The sequence below is a fragment of the Rhamphochromis longiceps genome, linkage group LG9 (genome assembly GCF_057381845.1).
Source record: "Rhamphochromis longiceps isolate RC_006_pf linkage group LG9, R_longiceps_female_GT1.1, whole genome shotgun sequence".
NCBI lineage: Eukaryota > Metazoa > Chordata > Actinopteri > Cichliformes > Cichlidae > Rhamphochromis > Rhamphochromis longiceps.
The window spans coordinates 24,395,903-24,413,356 of record NC_140565.1 but is presented as its reverse complement, the minus strand read 5'-3'; the positions used below and the strand labels follow the sequence as shown (position 1 = coordinate 24,413,356).

General features: G+C 40.7%; 1 protein-coding gene across 1 annotated transcript in view; it reads left to right on the top strand.

The window, feature by feature from the left end:
* Window positions 1-17,454, top strand: part of asap1b (ArfGAP with SH3 domain, ankyrin repeat and PH domain 1b) — an 86,081-nt gene that overhangs the window by 25,669 nt on the left and 42,958 nt on the right. Inside the window, exons 2-6 of the mRNA XM_085418975.1 lie at window positions 4,347-4,419; window positions 10,499-10,644; window positions 15,016-15,090; window positions 15,540-15,589; window positions 15,794-15,923. Of these exons, the coding sequence (XP_085275101.1) occupies window positions 4,347-4,419; window positions 10,499-10,644; window positions 15,016-15,090; window positions 15,540-15,589; window positions 15,794-15,923 (474 nt within the window). The remainder of the gene's footprint in view (window positions 1-4,346; window positions 4,420-10,498; window positions 10,645-15,015; window positions 15,091-15,539; window positions 15,590-15,793; window positions 15,924-17,454) is intronic.

The following is a 17,454-nucleotide window of genomic DNA, read 5'->3' as shown; positions in this document are numbered from 1 at the left end:
GGTTGCTAGGGTAAAACCTGTATTCCCTGACCAGTTGGCGCATTGTTAGCAAAGGCAGTAAAAAAACTTGTGATTGCTTTGGTTCCTAGCAGATTGCAAGTGGTCTCCCCCAGTTCGCATGAACAATGCAGACTTGTCTGCAAACATGATGAAGTGCCAAGTGCAAAAGAAACTGGAGAAAAACTGTTCACCTTCAAAATAAAAGCTGCACTAGGTGATTTGTTATTATTATTATTATTATTATTATTTATTTTATTTATTTTTTTAAACTTAGCCTCAGCCTGTACCCTCCAGTAAACAAAACCTAACTGGTTGGGGGGATGTTTTTTCCTAGCGACAAATGGTTACCAGGCGGTAGCCAGCCAGTCTCTAGGCTTGTGTAACATGAGGCCTGATTTAAACAGTACGGTCTCCTAAAATAAAACATAAAACTGTGAGGCGATCACTGCGCATCTGGACAAGACTTGAAAAATCAATCTTTAAGTTGTGTTCAAGTTGTTCTGAATGTAAAGAAATGACTTCCCGTGGGTATTGGACATTGTAGTGGTTAACACACTGAAAGGAAAGAGAGATTCCTGGTTCGATCCTGGGAGAAGAGACAAACCTCTTCAGGGTTACATCAGGAAGGCGATCTAGCATTAAAAAAATCAGCCAAATCAAACACCTGCTACCTGCTGTGGCGACCCAGTGTGAATAACAGAGCAGCCGAAGTAGCAACAATCTGATCGGTACTAGAGATGGACCGATCAGATATTACATATCGGTATCGATACGTAATATCGGCTGGTAACTGTGCAGGGCCGGGTCTAGCAAAGTTTAGCCAGGGGGGCCGATAGGGCATGAACATGGAAAAGGGGGCACAAAGACATACTTTTCTTTCTTATTCTAATTTAAAATGTCGAGCTTTTAATAAATAATTATCCGAATCTTACACCCAAAGTTTTAATCTGATGTAAAATGCATAGAAGTCCATTACTGTATATAGTAACTATTAAGTCTGATATACCCTAGTAAGCTATACTACTTTTTCCTTTGGGAAGATACCATCTGTGCAGTCTGCAGTTCTGTTGAAGAAAGATGTTGAATCTATTTAATTATTCTTGAAAAATAATTTATTTCTGTGCATTTTTTTTCACACTGCATCAAATTAAAGTTGATTACGTCGATTAAGCATCATGAGGTGGTGGGGGGGTTCCTTATTTATTTATTTATTTTTGCTGGAAGTTTGCAACCCTATTAGTTAGGTTGCTTACTCTTTAAAATACCAGAATAGGGAGGATGGAGTAGGTCTAAGTTTATTAATAATAATAATAATGGATTGGATTTATATAGCGCTTTTCAAGGCACCCAAAGCGCTTTACAATGCCACTATTCATTCACTCTCACATTCATACACTGGTGGAGGCAAGCTACAGTTGTAGCCACAGCTGCCCTGGGGCAGACTGACAGAAGCGAGGCTGCCATATCGCGCCATCGGCCCCTCTGGCCAACACCAGTAGGCAAGTAGGGTAAAGTGTCTTGCCCAGGGACACAACGACCAGGACAGAGAGCCCGGGGATCGAACCGGCGACCTTCCGGTTACAGATGCGATTCCCAACCCCCTGAGCCACGGTTGCCCGACTGATCAGTGTTGCTGAACTATGAAATATTTTGGGTGCAGTGTATTTTTTGCATACAGGTATAACAGAATAGCTTTAGTGTTTGTTTGTTTTTTAAACTTGAGTTTGAACTTATACAAAATGCAGCAAGATATTAAAAAAACAGTTTTATTTATTAAAAACACACTATATCGGATTCATATCGGTAGAGCTGGGCGATAGAACGATAACGATATGTATCGCGATATAACTTTTACTCGATAGAGAAATTAAGCTATCGCGATAGACCTCGCCGCTCTTGTCCTCTTAAAAAAAAAAAAAGGTCAGCCAATCCAAATTAAGTAGCGCAGAGCCGAACCAATCACAGCCGCAGCGTCACGTCGCGTGACTTGTTACGTACAGCACAAGTGCCAAGCCGCACGTGTGTTTGTTTGGGAAGCAGCCAGCGGGTAATGGAGCCAGCGCATAATGGAGGAAATGAGTGTGCCGACTAGAAAAATCAACCGAGCGTGACCGAAGAGAAAACAGATGATGGTTCCAATGCCGGAGAGATTGTCAAACGGAAGAGCCATAGAAGTTCCGTAGTGTGAAGGTATTTCGGCTATTTCAAGTCTGACAAAAAACAGAGTAGCGTGCACTGTAAATTGTGCCGAAAGCAAGTCTGGAAATACAATAAACTGGTGCATGCGTCACACTGTGCGCCACGTTATTGTTTCGGTGAAATGAATTTCTACAATACTGTTACTGTTAATTCTACTCTCTGCAGTGTTTAAATGCTTACATATACACACAGTTACTGTCCGTCCACACATACGACTCGGTTCTGCTTCTATGCCCCAGCTTTGTTTACTTTTTCCCACCGAGGCTTCTAGACTTCTGATTGGCCAACATTTCTGCACGGTTAGGAATCTAGCGCCACCTGCTGCTTTGGCATGTTCATAGCAGCGTTTTCCTTCATTTCTGCCTTTATGTGTGGACGGGATTATTTTTTAAAACGAAAACGGAAAATCTCCGTTTTCAAAAATACCCGTGTACGTGTGGACGTAGCCTCAGTCTCTGACTGGAAGCGCTAATTCGTCATTCGGCTTTTGTCAGACTAAAGTAACTGTTAAAACTGTTTGAAAAGCTCAGCTATACAACAAGGAGAGATTGAGAATTTCCTTTTAGTTCTCAGTTTATTTGATATTGACAAAAGTTAGTCAGTTTTGTCTGTTCTTCTGTAAAACAAACTAAGATTTATTTTTAGAATTAATACTTTATTTCTAAGTGGAATTGACAATTTAGTCTGTTTCGTTTGTTCTATTTTGAAACTTAAACGCTTTAGCGGCTGCCTTTTGTGTAGTTTGCAATATTTGCCTTTATTTATCTGAAAAAGTCTCATGTTCCTTAAGTACACCTACCCTGTTGAACTTATTATGGGAAATAAATATTTAAAAACAAGCTGCTGATTATTTCACATTTTACTTGTGAGCAACGGCACATTTAAATCTTACAAATATAGTTATTTGGCTTATATCGTGATAGATATCGTTATCGCCTGAAATGAAAAAAACATATCGTGATATGAAAAAATCTCATATTGCCCAGCTCTACATATCGGTATCGGCCGATATCCAAATTTATGATATTGGTGTCGGTATCGGACATAAAAAAGTCGTATTGTGCCATCTCTAACGGTACTGGTATAAGAATTTGGAAAAGCTGGGATTTCTGTATCCCCGCCTGCTTCAAACAACAGTGACCACACATTATGAAGGCTGGGTTGCCAAGCTTTGCAGAGTCAGTTGACCTGTGAGTGAATAAATGCTGATTTTACCCTTTCCCACTGAAGGCAAAACCCAGATGTTCGTGGGTGTTTTGTTTTTTTAACCAACTGAGAAAAGATTTAACAAGATAGGATGGGGAAAAAAGCAATAAAAATGTGAACGTTTATAATTAAATTCTGAGCTAAGAGGGCGTCAAAATCTAACATTTCACTTATTCACTGATGTAATTGACTTTAGTCTTTATCTTTAAGCGGTGCACAGGATTATGTCAGTCAGTGCTGGGATTTCTAACGGGGAAATGTGAGTTATGGGGTGTGTTCGAATGTGATGTGACTTCAGATGTAGTTGTTGTTTTCTCTGGCAGGGAATGAGCTGAGCGATACGGCCTCATGGTGAGATTTTCTTGCATGTGGATGATGTTTATGATGATGAATTTTCCTTGTGTGAAGCCATATTTTTTTTGGGGGGGGGGGTGACGGTAAATCAGCTCAGGGGTCACGCTTGTGGATTTTGCATTGAATGGCTTTTGTAGTACTTCTGTACATGTAACCACCGGTGGAAGATGCATGTGTTTTTATTATTAATACTGGTCATTATTTTAAATCCCTGGTGCTTTGTTTGCAAAGCGCTAAACATTAATCTGTGAAACTGCAAGAAAGTGAGATGTATAGCGTGCAGTAACTGCAGGTCAGCCTCATTTTCGTGTGAATAATTTGTAATAATAAACAACCAGTAATTGCACAAAAGTTCTGCTTGAAATGATGATTGATGCCTCATTCATTATGAATGAGCACTTCAGCTCTATTATTGAGCAAATATTTGTTGTTCTTATGCCGTAACCTCTTCAGGTTTGGTCTACCATTAAAACAAATATTTAAAGGTTGCAAAGTGTCTTTGCTGTTTTCTGATATGAATGTTCACAGTCACCTTTAAAGGCATGAAACCACTTCAAAGGTGTTAAAAAGCATCATTTCTTCCTCAGGCGCTGGACCAGGACCGAACCTCCCTGCAGAAGGTGAAGAAGTCAGTGAAGGCCATCTACAATTCAGGTCAAGGTGAGAGTCTGTTTCTAAATCTGTCAGGCTTTGCTGTGCTTTGATTAATGTTTGGATACAGCCTTGTAGCCCTTTCCTGAAAGTCAAATCCCCAGAGCCCAGGATTTGTTAAATATCTTTAATAAGAATGAGGGTTGCTGCTTTTTTGTGTGTGTGCGTGTCTGGAATGCAGCCTTGTGTTGGACAGATGGTGTTTGTTGCATGTATCGGGCAGTCCCAGAAACCAACACCTGAGTTTGTTTAGTGTGTTGCTGTGACATGGATCCTCAGTAATTTTCCACTGAACGCTTGCGAGAGCCTCCTCCCTGTAAAATGACAGTTTGTGATGCTTGACCCACAAAAAAAGTTTATTTTTTCTCCTCAGAAAAGAGTCTGTTTACCTTTGTCTCATTGTGGCTCTTTTGGAGAAACAGCTGGGTTAACTTGAAGCCAGCTGTTATGCAAGTTTTTAGTTTCCTCCGAGTTAAAGTAAGATAAAGGCCTTAATCCTGTTAGTGTTTCATATGTGATACACGAGTTTTTGAGACCTCTGCATCATTGGTGTGATTTATTTATCTATTTTCCCATGAGAAAGCTGATGTATACTATCAGATAATGCACAGAAATGCCAATAATTTCATAATTGAGGCTTTAAAGGGTTAAAGTGATTGCAAAACAGAGACTTGGACGTCGCTCTGATGGTTTGCTCAGTTAAAATATATTTAAAAATTGTGATATCAGTCCCAGCAGTGTGCCAGCAGTGCTGTGGTGGCAACTGTTTGATCAGTTTACCCCGAGGCCACACAAACTGAGATTTTTCTTTAACCGAAGTCAACTTCTCCAAAAGCTTTTCATCATTTTTGCAGTAGCTGAATCACTGGTGTAGTGAGAATAATGCAAAGTTGTATATAGAAATGTATGTTTTAAACATCATCTGGGATTTCCTACATCTTATCACTGTGTTGTCATGTTTGACATTGAACCCTGGCAACAAAGTAGGAGTAGCAAGATTTACAGCAGAAGCCTTGAGACTAATCCTAACCTTCCCCTTTTTTTCTTTCTTTTTTTGCATAAAAATGATTGAAAACGATGATCGAAAACTTGTATTATTTTAGAATATGTGTCATAGATCTTACAGATCTAACAGTCCTGCTACTGTGATATGAGGATTTTAAAAAAAATATCAAAACAAAACCAAAAGATGACCAAACGTCGACTGTCAGGGCCCCTAAGCCTGAGCGAGAACCTCCATCTCACTTTGTCCCGATCTTATTTTAAATAAATGCGATATACCTTCGTCCTTATAAATGTTTTCCTGTTGTTTATATCTTTAATCTAATCCATTTAAAAATGTTAAGATTGTTTTATTTTTTTGCTATTTATCTTATTTTGACTTTGTGTTTCAGTCTTGCTTGGCCTGGATTAAATTGATATGAAAATTGTTTATACAGGACTGTGCAAAAGTCTTGAGCCACGCCTCATTTCTTAATATTTTGCCATAAGAATGTGAAATGGGTGCATACACGCAAATGGAGGTTCAGGCATGAAGATGGGTGCACACTATGAAGCTACAGCAACAATATATTAATGTATTAAAAGATTTTTTTTAAATGATGCTGGCTTTAAAGACACATCCCAGAAAGTTGATGTAGCTCATCTGGATTCAGTGTTTTCCGTGGTAGAAACTTTTTGTCACGTCATCCAAGTAACTTCTTCAATCTTGGTCATAAAAGTCTGAGTTTGTAGCCCATTGTTAGACAGCTACTTCTGGTCATTAAGCAACAGTATGAGGTTAGAGGAACCTGCAGGCAGATAGATGAGTGATGAAATATTTCTCCCTCTGAAAATGCAACGACCAAACGAACCTGGATTTTTGAGCGTGCATCAAAACACCTCCAAAGACGCTCTTTACCAATCAGAAGCAACAGTGCTTAGTATAAAATTACCAAAATTAATGAAGATACATATAATATTTTGTGTTCTGTCTTATCTTTGGTTTTGCTAGGATTTTATTTAAATCCTCGAGGTCGTTTCAATTTTTCTGTGAGCTGTTTTGTAATTTTTCCTCTACAACTCCAACAGCTAGCAGCAGCAGGTGCTCAGGTTTTATACGAGGCACGACGAGGTCACGTCGCCTCAGACGGAGACGCCAAGTGTAGTCTGCATAATGGCCGTCTTCCAGGTGGCTTGTTTCTGTGTACTTAAATTTTCAATTTCATTCATGTAGAAATCACATTTGTATGGAAAACAACAGAGAGCTTGCACTCCTCCCAATTTGACCCTTTTGTGTGACTCCTCTTTGGCCTGAAACTCAACAGACGATGTAATGTAACAATGAAAGTGGAAGGATATTAAGAACTTGAACTTCTAAGCTTGGTGAATCTAAAGACCTCTCATGCTACCCCTCCACTGTAACCCACTTCTTTCCTGCTGGGCTCCTAAACCCCTTAAATACCCAGAAAATCTGTAGAAAATACAAAACGTCCTCAATAGTAACTTCAGGACTGTTTGAACTTTGAGTTTCCACTGTGACGCGCGTCCAAATTGGCTGCTGTGGGGACTAAGCTCTGCGGGTTTCTAGTCTCACCTGACCTCCCTGCCAGGTCTCCTCTCTAGATTTGGCAACAGTCTAAACACGTCCCCCTCCACCTCCTCTCCAGCTTAACGACAGTGACAGATGGATGCTGCTCTTTGACTGACGGCTCTCGGGGAGTCTCGCAGACCCTGAGAACAACGTGTCTTGTTCCATTGACAGTAACTGTATATAAAGAGGACTTGCTGTTGTCAAAATGTATAAAACAAAGTTTCTCAGGAGTGAAGGTCATGTGTCTTATTTTATTGCTTGTGTTGCTGCTCTGCTGAAGGAACTTTCCACTGCAGAATCTGCTGAGTATTTCTGCCACATTTGTCTTATTGGAAACATCCCTAGGAAAGATTTACACTTCTGTTTGTTTCAGGTGTGTGTCTGTGTTGCCTTTGAGAACAAAAAAAAAAAAGCTGGACTGAAATACTTTCTCTATCCACAGCCTTTTTGTTTCTCACTTTCTTTAACTTGAGCTGTAAAATCTTGGCTTTAGAACATTCTTGGTTATAAATTTACAAAGCTCTCCAACTCACATCCAGATCATCAGAAATAAATATGTGCAAAGCTGAAAGCAGCTGAACTTGATTCTATAAAGTGAACTTTATGGTCCTCTGACAAACCTCCTTCGCTTTGATTAACTTTGTTAGTCCATGTTAGAGACCGGGTTTGCAAGAGGCTGCATATTCTTCTTTTGGTCTCTATTAGAGTAGCTTTGCATACTTTTCAGATCAAAATAATGCTTATTTATCTTATTCTGGTGCAGCCCCTCAGTTTATTCAGCTCCTCTCCCTCCATGCTCCAGTCACATGATCTCAAACATTTGAGACTGATTGCATGACCACAAATTATTGCATTATGTTCACTGAACCTGTGATGTCACTGCCTTTGAAACAGTTCCTTCAAAGACTGGGATCGGGTCTGCGGCACCTCGTAGTCAGCTGCCGTCAACATAGTGAATTTGGTGTGCCAAGACAGCAATAAGACCGAGTCAGTCTGCTATCAGTTTGCTGTTTAATGTGATCAAGTTGGCAGTTTCATGCAATCTGTGACATTTTGGTAAATTCACATTTACTAATTACATTTGGAGTCCAGCCAGAACCTCACAGATCTGAAGCATTAATTCAGAGATTGCGCCATAATTAGTCACATAGTTGCATCAGGTGGCTATTTAACAGCAAAACCCCATAGGCATTTATTGCAACCTTTCTTTTGAATAGACTTATAACCATAATACAATCAGCTGGGAATAGGGCTACCACGATTAGTCGACTAGTCACGATTACGTCGACTATCGATTTACTAGTCGACGCGTCGTTTGAAGCTTTGTAAGATCACAAAAGACGCAGGAATAAGTAGCAGGATTTAAGAGTGTAATAACGGACTGAAACAGAAGATGGCAGCACTGCATGTACAAGGATGCCAGCTGCCCTTAAACCCCGAAGAAGAAGAAGCTCTGTCCCAGAATTCATAGCGCCCAGCTCAGTTTCCAACAATGGCGGCAGCTGGTTAGTTTTAATGTTACTCTTATTATTCTTTCTGGGTTACAAATAAACGTTTAACATATTTTCAGGCGAGAATGTAGCTGTGTAAACCTCAAATATCTGCTCAGTTTATCAAGACACCAAATATTTTCAAAAGCGCTCCGACGTTTTCGGAGACGTCTGTTACCCGCTAGCTCGATAGCTAACCGGGGGCAAGGCTAACTAGAGCCGTGAGAACACCGGACTCCCGGCCTTCACTTAGATAACTTTAAAATGTTATTGTTTGGCTTTTTTTTTAGTATTTATTTGTTCCTGAGTAAATCGGTTTGGCTGAGATTAAAGTTATAGTTTTTACACAGCTGAATAAACATCAAACAGACAGCTGATCATCAGAAGTGTGAGATGCTCCAGAATTTACTCCGGTGTCCTGTTATATTTTAGATAGCAAGGAGTTTATTAAACTTCACCGAAACAATCTGCAAGTTTAATTAAAATTTAATAAACTACCATCTTGTCTTTATTTTTAGTTAGCACAGACCTTAAACACTTAAAGCTGTAAGCTAATGATAGTTATATAAGAGCAGATGCTGCTGGTGCAACCTACAGCTTGTAGGTTTTACGTCCAATGGGTGATGATCTGATTAGTCGACTAATCGCAAAAATAATCGGTGACTAGTCGACTATCAGAATAATCGTTTGCAACTGGTTCCCAGCTAGGGCTGCCACAGAGTATGAGATGAGTTGCAGATGATCATCGGTGCAGACAGTCATATTTACTGCAACGTGTTGAGAATCTGTCTGTGCTTTTAAATTAGATGATGCTTAGACTGGTGAAGGTTTGCAGTTGTCTGAGAGTGACTGTAGTCAGTCCAAGTCAAATCAAAGATTGTGGGTGATGCAGTCTCAACTTCTGGGAACTATTTGGTTGCAATTTGCAATTGGTCGTTAAATAAGAAAAGACTCGATGTAATCACTGATCAAGCGTTTTGTTTAGTCTAAAGCAGAGATGTCAAACTCATTTTACATCATGGGCCACATACAGTCCACTGTGATGATGAGTGGGCCGGAGCATGTATCAGAAACGGACAGAAAATAAGTAAAGGCATAACGGGTCCGCTTTTTAAAAAAAAAAATGTCGCAGTACTGCCCACTCAAGGATTTGGCCACTGGGATGTGAAGGGTTTGGGTGAAGGGCCTCCAGGTGTTAAATGTCCTCAATGAAATGACAGGGCAAGTTTCCGCTCTTGCTATTTGGAAGATAATAATAATATTATTATTATTATTATCAATAAAGTGTTATTATTTTTTTATGTCTTGTCAATTGAATTCTGAACTGTTCGTCGAGTGAAGAGCTGCGACTTGAGATCAAGTGCGTGAGTTGGCCCAAATCTCTGGGACGTAGACTGGGAATCTGGGTTGATGATTTCACTCGGAGTCGTTTGCCATCCACTTAGGCTCATCTTCCTATACCTGACAGCCAATGTGTGGTACATGGTGTGTGCGACACCTCTTTTTGATTGCAGCTAGATACAGAGTGGGTCAGCGACTGTAGCAATAACTACGGTATATCAGAGGTGTTGTCTTTTCTTTTCTTTTTCTGAACTCATAATGCAAGCCGAGCGCTCTCCTCTGAGTGGGTTTTAGAGGTCATTAAAGCTCATTCTTCTTTCTTAGAAACATGTAAAAGGATCTCAAGATTTTCTGATATGATGTGGAGAAAAATGCCCCAAGAAGCAAAGTTTCTGGCTTTGTTTCTGTTCTCGATGTTTTTTAACAGTTTCAAAACAGGACATAAGAGGTTTCACTTCCTTTTTTTTTTTTTTAAATAAGCTTATACTTCTTAAATATTAAATGTCTAAGCAGAAAGAGCTTTTAAGGAACTTAAAGCCTAAAACTGATTCAAAAAAACATATAATTCACTACCTGGTCGCTGTGTGTGCACCTGAAGAAGGACACTGATGTTTTTTCCCCTCAGGATGTCATTAAAAGTTATAGCATTTAAACTGACCACTGCCCCATCCCCTTCTTTAAACAGACCACGTCCAGAATGAAGACAATTACGCCCAGGCTCTGGATAAGTTTGGCAGCAACTTCATCAGCCGGGACAACCACGACCTGGGAACAGCCTTCGTCAAGTTCTCTTCCCTCACCAAGGAACTGTCGGCACTCCTGAAGAACCTGGTGAGTCCAGCCTGTCAGCACTCAAAGTGTCATTAAAATAAATGGCTTGGAGAGCCTTTACTGCTGGCCTGGTCTATGCAAGGGTAGAAAGAGGAATCCTTTCCATACACAGCTTACGTTCGCTGTCTTCACTTGGATCAGTGGGATAGATTAGGATTACTTTAGTTTAAAGGTGAAGATTGAAAGGTTGGATGAAGCAGCTAACACCTGAGTTATGCGTTTGTACAGGTTCCAGCTGAATAATACATGTTCATCAATCTCTGCTCTCGCCTACGCAGTCAAAACCATCATGGCGACTGGACAGTATAGCTGACTTTATCCACCTTTTTCCTTACCAGACGGGCTCTTATCTGCCTGGTGTGGATTTCCCCTGACGTTTCTGTTGAATAATGTGTCCTGTTTGAATCCTCTGAATGATTGTTGTTGGAAGAGCCAGACCACGCGCTCTCTCTTTCTCTTTCTTTTGCTCTCTCTCTCATCCTGTGTGGCTCACGGGGAGATTAGACTCCATAAATAAACTTGGCAGCACCAGGAACAACTGCATGCGTGTTTGTGTGCATGCGTGTCTGTGTGGAAACCACCTTAAATCACTCACCTGTCTGAGCTGCCTGCATATTGAAGCAAACATCTCTTGACTTTTTCATTTTGAGTATTTCATCGAGTGCATTTTTCAGACTTCAATAACGGCGCCCTGAGGGCAGCTGGTGTGTGCGTGTACTACAAATGAGTATCGATGAGCGGCGCTTGCCCTAGATGTCCTACATGTGTCATCAGCTGAAATTTAAGGATTTCGCAAACAGATAGAAGCAGCTTTTCTGTGTCTTCTTCTCTGTTTTCCTTCTGAGAAGACAGTGACAGTTTCCAGGATGGCTGTTAGAGCACATCGGCAGCCGGCCAATGAAAGATTGATTCTGACAATAGCATATGCAAGACAGGCACTTAAGAAGCACATTAGCGCCCATTAAGCATTGTTTACTTCCTCGAACGCTGCAGTGAGGCGCTGTGGACTTGGCTAACAGCAACAACGGGACTTAAATGCTTAGTGGTGTTGTGAGTGACCTTGCTGATCCTAATGGTTAGAGCTGCTGAGCCTAGCTGCGGCAACCCGAGCTGCTGCAGACATCGTTCTTTGACGGACTCACTTGCATGTGCGCCATTTTCCTGTGGCGTTTGCTCGTTGCTTCAGCCAGCTGCAGCAGGAATGTGTTGATAAAGTGCAGTGAAGGTTAAAAAAACAAGGCTGGTGCTGTTTTGTTTTTCTCTCAAATCCAAAGATGCACTGAAGATGCACTGCTTTAAAACTGTGCTTTTTCATTTCATTTTAATGGGATCAAAGGCCTGTGTGTAAAGTGGAAGGAATGGTTTGTACTTATTACTTAACTGCGGACCGTTTTAGCATTTTTCAACTCATTGTTTTAGTTTCACATCCCCCGCTTTGGTTTTGATTCATGCTCATTACTTTAATCTGACTCAGGATTCATTGTTTATCAGTTTTCTTATTGATCCCTGATTTCATTTGTTTGTTAAAAAATGGTCCTACTTATGTGTTTAGCTTTTTTTTTTTTTTTTAACATAATGTTGAAAGCTTGTATGTGAATCAGCTGTGCAAAAACTCCACCGACATGTTTGATGTTACTAATCCTGATTTATTGAACAAATCGGAGCTGGTTGCCAATTCCCATTATAGTCTAGCCCCCAGTAAAAGTTGTATTCAACACTCCATGACCCAGTAGCAGACAAAGCTGGTGATTTGCTGCCACAGCCTTTAGCAATTAAACCACGCAGTGCTAACTGGAATAGTGGAAACAAAAAGTGGGGCACACAAGAGATGACTCGACTTCCCGGCACTGGACATTCGATGGGAGAGCTCCTTTCCCAACAGGAGAAACTGGCAGTGTTGTGGTGGGCTGCAATAATTTCATGTCATCTTTATGAACTCCTACTGCTAAGAGTAAATATTACACTAGACAGTCATGATAGATGTTGGACAGGTGCTCTCACGTCTGCAGCTTCATGCAAACACTGAGCTGAAACTGATTAGACGATCACCTCTTGCAGGATCTCTACTTCTGGATTCCATACTGAAACCAACATCAGAGACTGCTTGCAAACTTTCAGTGAAACTTGTTTCTGAGTTCGTTTGAGGTGATGAAGAAGTCACGCAGATGTTGGTTATTTTTTAGAGCCTGAGTACGACTACATTCAGAGTTTGTCATGAGGTCCTAGAACAGGAGTGCCAAACATAAGGCCCAGAATTGACTCTGATCCGGCCCACTGACAGTTTTTCAAATGCTAAACATTTACTGTCAATTTATGAAAACTAGTTCTAATAAATGAGAACTTTATATGCTAAATTTGGAGTTCCAGGACCGTCTATGCACGACTTAAAATGAGTTTCACATTCCTGTTCTAGATGCATTGGATCATGTCAGATGCATTGCATTTGCATAAAATAATCTAGAGTTTATGCAGATGTCCCATCTCTGGATGCGTTGCACAGGCAGTAGACAATGAACGAGAAACACAGAAGCGAGAGATCCTGTGGACACAGTAACACTCACCAGGCAGCCTGAAATGTGTCTAAGCCTTACTGTTGGTGTTGTGTGATGTGTACAGCCAGACTATTACTGCGTTGTTGTTTTTTAAGTGCGACTGATGGTGATCCCATTTTTTTAATGTATCTGCACAGCTGTGATTCTATTCTGCTGAGAGCATTTGAAACAATGAAACTGCTCTGCTTGTCAACAATGTGCTGACACCATTCAGCAGTGTTTACCCCAAGTTTCTTCCTGTGTGTAACTTTGAGTATGCTGTCGGCACTTGTTGGACATCATATTAGCTAAAACCGACATGTCTGTTGCAATATTTTTCTATCATATGTGTGTGACTTTGTCTTTGTTTGCAACCCGCCCTACTCAATCACGTGTTCAACAGCCCAACTTGGCACACAGGTACATCTTAGGACCCTGAAGGTCCTTAACTATATTATGACGTCATCACGTTGCCTAGCAATAACCTGGCAATGGGATAAAATTACCCTTGCACTTAGGGCTGCACGATTTTGCATAAAATGAGAATCACGATTTTTTGGCTTAGAATTGAGATCACGATTCTCTCACGATTTTCTTTTCAAGTATAAATATTTATTGCACTTATTAACTGCACATCAACTTCGTAACAGTTGAGACTGAACAACTGTTCAGTCTCAACTGTTGTTCAGTAACAGTTGAGACTGAACATAAAAACAATAAATAAACATAAAAACAACAAATGTCTCACATTTTGTCTTTGGCGCAAAATGTTGTACTGCTTGAAATTCCGTCTCCACCGTTGCTCGACACTGCGTGTATAGAGCAGGTAGTGCAACAATAGAAAAATAGTTGCGGGACGGCACTGTGTAGCGTTTGTCTAGGGTGTTGATCATTTTCCTAAATCCCTCGTTTTGCACAGTGTTGATGGGAGCCATATCTTTGGTCAGGTGATAAGTGATAGCCTCCGTAATTTCTTTGTGCCTGCGGGAGTTCGACGTGTATAGGGAAGCGCTGTATAAGGTTCCCGTTATTGATGTTTGGGTGGTTGACCGGAAGGATTTTCTCCTGTCACTTGCTCGTCATCCCTGACGTGCTGTCCGTTGTTTTTTCCCTGCTAATTTTAGCATCACACGGCACAGCTTCTGTATCACGTGGTATAAGGCTCCGCCCTTGTCATTTGTTGAGCAGGAAGAGTGAGCGCTTGTTTTCATGCAGATTACATCCCGGATCAAAATGCGGTACAATCGTCGTCGTCTTTTTCTTTTTTTTTTCTTTTTTTCTTTTTTTTTAAAATCGTTGTCATTTGGAAATGAGATCGCACATAAGTATGAATTGAGATCGCGATTTTCTAACGATTAATCGTGCAGCCCCATTTGCACTACTATAAACAATGCATGAGTTGTGGTGTAATAGTATGAGTCGTCCTAAATGTACCTGGGGGCTGCAGTTTTTAGTGTTACCCAAGAATTTAGCAAGGTCTATTTTCAGCTGTGGATTGCAGTAAATAAACATTTGGTCCTCTGGTGGCTGAAGGTTTAGTAGCAGGATTGTAACCTACAGTGTATTTATGGTTAGACTTGCTATGCTCATGAGTAAGGAACATTTTAACCCGGTGTTTTAATACTTTTGGACAGATCTGTGGCACAGCGGAGTGAGTTATATCGAGCTCTGGCTGCACAGACAATACTTGTTTGTAATAGAATTTCATTGTTGGTTCTTTTTGTGGTTTTACTTGGCAGTCCCTTTAACGTCTGCCTCTGATGCTATGGTTTGATATACGAACTAAGTTTTCTCTCCTCATTATAAATCCTCTCCCTCCTCCTCCTCTTGTCTCTTTCAGCTCCAAAGCCTCAGCCACAATGTGATCTTCACCCTGGACTCGCTGCTGAAGGGTGATCTGAAAGGCGTGAAAGGGGTAAGATTTACTTTAAAAACAATTTCTCTTCTTCCTCCTTTTTTCTCTCTCTCGACTCTTCCGGGGCCCCTAATAGTACATCTCAGTGGGGCAGGGGGATAGATGGCCGGTCAGCCCATCTCTCTATCAATTTCAAGTTGTGTGCCTGTGATTAAGAGACTTGGAGGATAGACGGGGGAGTTTAGAGAAGAAACTAAAGATCACACTGTAAATCTGGCTGAAGTAAACACTGCTTTTGTGTTGTTTAAGGCGAATAACTGGGCCATGAACTCTTGATGTTTGAGGTACAAGGAGGGGCGTGGGTGCTCGTTGGGCATTGAGGCCATAAATCGAGAGTGTAGTGAAGCATTTGCTGGGCCTCAAGCAGCGATCCAACTCTTCAAATAACTCCGTCCCTCCTGTGACCTCCTTTGTAGTTTGCTGATTCTTGTTCTTCTGTGTTTCTGCAGGACATAAAGAAGCCCTTTGACAAAGCGTGGAAGGACTACGAAGCCAAGTTGTAAGTGGATAACTTAAGTGTGCTGTTGTATCTGCGCTGTTTGTCATTATGAGTCAAGCTTTAATGACATTACAGCAGTTCTGCAGGGGCCCTTAAAGAGTATCACAGAATTTACAGCACACAAACCCAATGCGAAAAACAAATAAAGGTCACATTTAGAAATGTAGCCCTTGTAATGATTAGTCCTGTGGTTTTTTTTGTCAGTACAAAGATAGAGAAGGAGAAGCGAGAGCACGCCAAGCAGCATGGGATGATCCGCACCGAGATCACCGGGGCCGAAATCGCAGAGGAGATGGAGAAGGAACGGCGTCTCTTTCAGCTCCAGATGTGCGAGGTAGGCCTTTGTTTACGTCTAACAGCTCTATATTTGCAGGAGGCTCGCTTGAGAGTCAATGATTAAGATTCAGTTTAGAGAAAAACAGATACAAAAGCAACAATTTTGCCCAAAATTGTAAAAAATAAATAAATAAATCACAGAGGTAAGACTTTATCTTAGTGGGATAAGTGTTAAAACATACAGCAGCATACCCACTAGCCTGCTCCTGTCACTTCTGTCTTTTACTTTAAAAAAGAAAAGGATCTAAGCTGATTGAAATAAGGGTCAGTAAAGGATCTACAAACTATTATTTATTGATATTAAAAAAGATCACTCGCTTAATTTCATTCAGTTCATATTTTTCCCCTGGTCCTCAAGATCCTGTCAGGGTAGCTGTCCACAGTTGGTGTGTTTTCATCAAACCCACAAGAAGTCGCTCCAACAGCCCAACAGGCAAGAGGAGCACGACCAAGAGAGCTGAAATCAAGTTATAGAAACAGATTTTCAAAACTTGACCATGATGCCTTTCATTTTTTTCCTCCGACTCTGTAAAAGCAAAATGTAACCACAGTTGGTAAGCTTGTTTTCTATTTCTGAACATCAGTGGCATCAGGCGAATCCACAGCCTGTGGGGAGAATCCCAGCTGATTGGCTTTCGTGACGTAGCATTTTTTTCCTCAAATATCTTTATTTCAGGATTTTTCAAGTATTTTAATCACTGCATGGCCTTTCCCTTTGACTCTTTTCTATTAAAACTCCGATATATTTCAGGATATCGAGGCTCAAAAGTTTGTCATACAAAAAAAGAAAAGGTGATTCAGGCAAAGACTGAAACGAAATGCAGGAAATTCAAGAAGGTATAAATATAGAAATATGTTTTTGATACTGATACTGTCACCTAATGTCTCCTGCTTCCTGTTAGCTTGAAATATTAAGACAAAACCACCACTACACACACACACACACACACACACACACACACACACACACACACACACACAAATGAAGAGCAAAGTTTATTAATAGACTGTATAAAAGTAAACATTTATGAAAAGCAGGCCAAAGGTTAAGCTCTGCCAAACTGAAAACCAGTAGCAACAGGTGAGAGGAATTGGTTAATTGAAATTTACGGATAAATTATCATCATCAACTTGTGCAGAGGAGGTCAGGAGAGAGGTACAATTGTCATGGTTTGGGCTGTTTTTCAGTCAGAGGTGTTGGTGTTGTCAAATTTGATGAAAGTATCAACACAGAAAAGTGCAATCAGATTTTGATCCTCCATCCAACACCAGCTGAAACGTGTCTGATCGGTAATGGTTTCACCTTTTAGCATGACAATGCTCCCAAACGCAATGTAACACTAAGACTACGTTCACACTGCAGGTCTTAATGCTCAATTCCAATTTTTTGGATCAAATCCGATTTTTTTTGTCTGCTCGTTCACACTACAAATAAAATGTGACAGCAAACGCGCTCTAGTGTGAACGCTCAAAGCGGCCCGCATGCGCAAAAGAAGACGTCACACACAACGCGCTCTGTTTAGACCCAG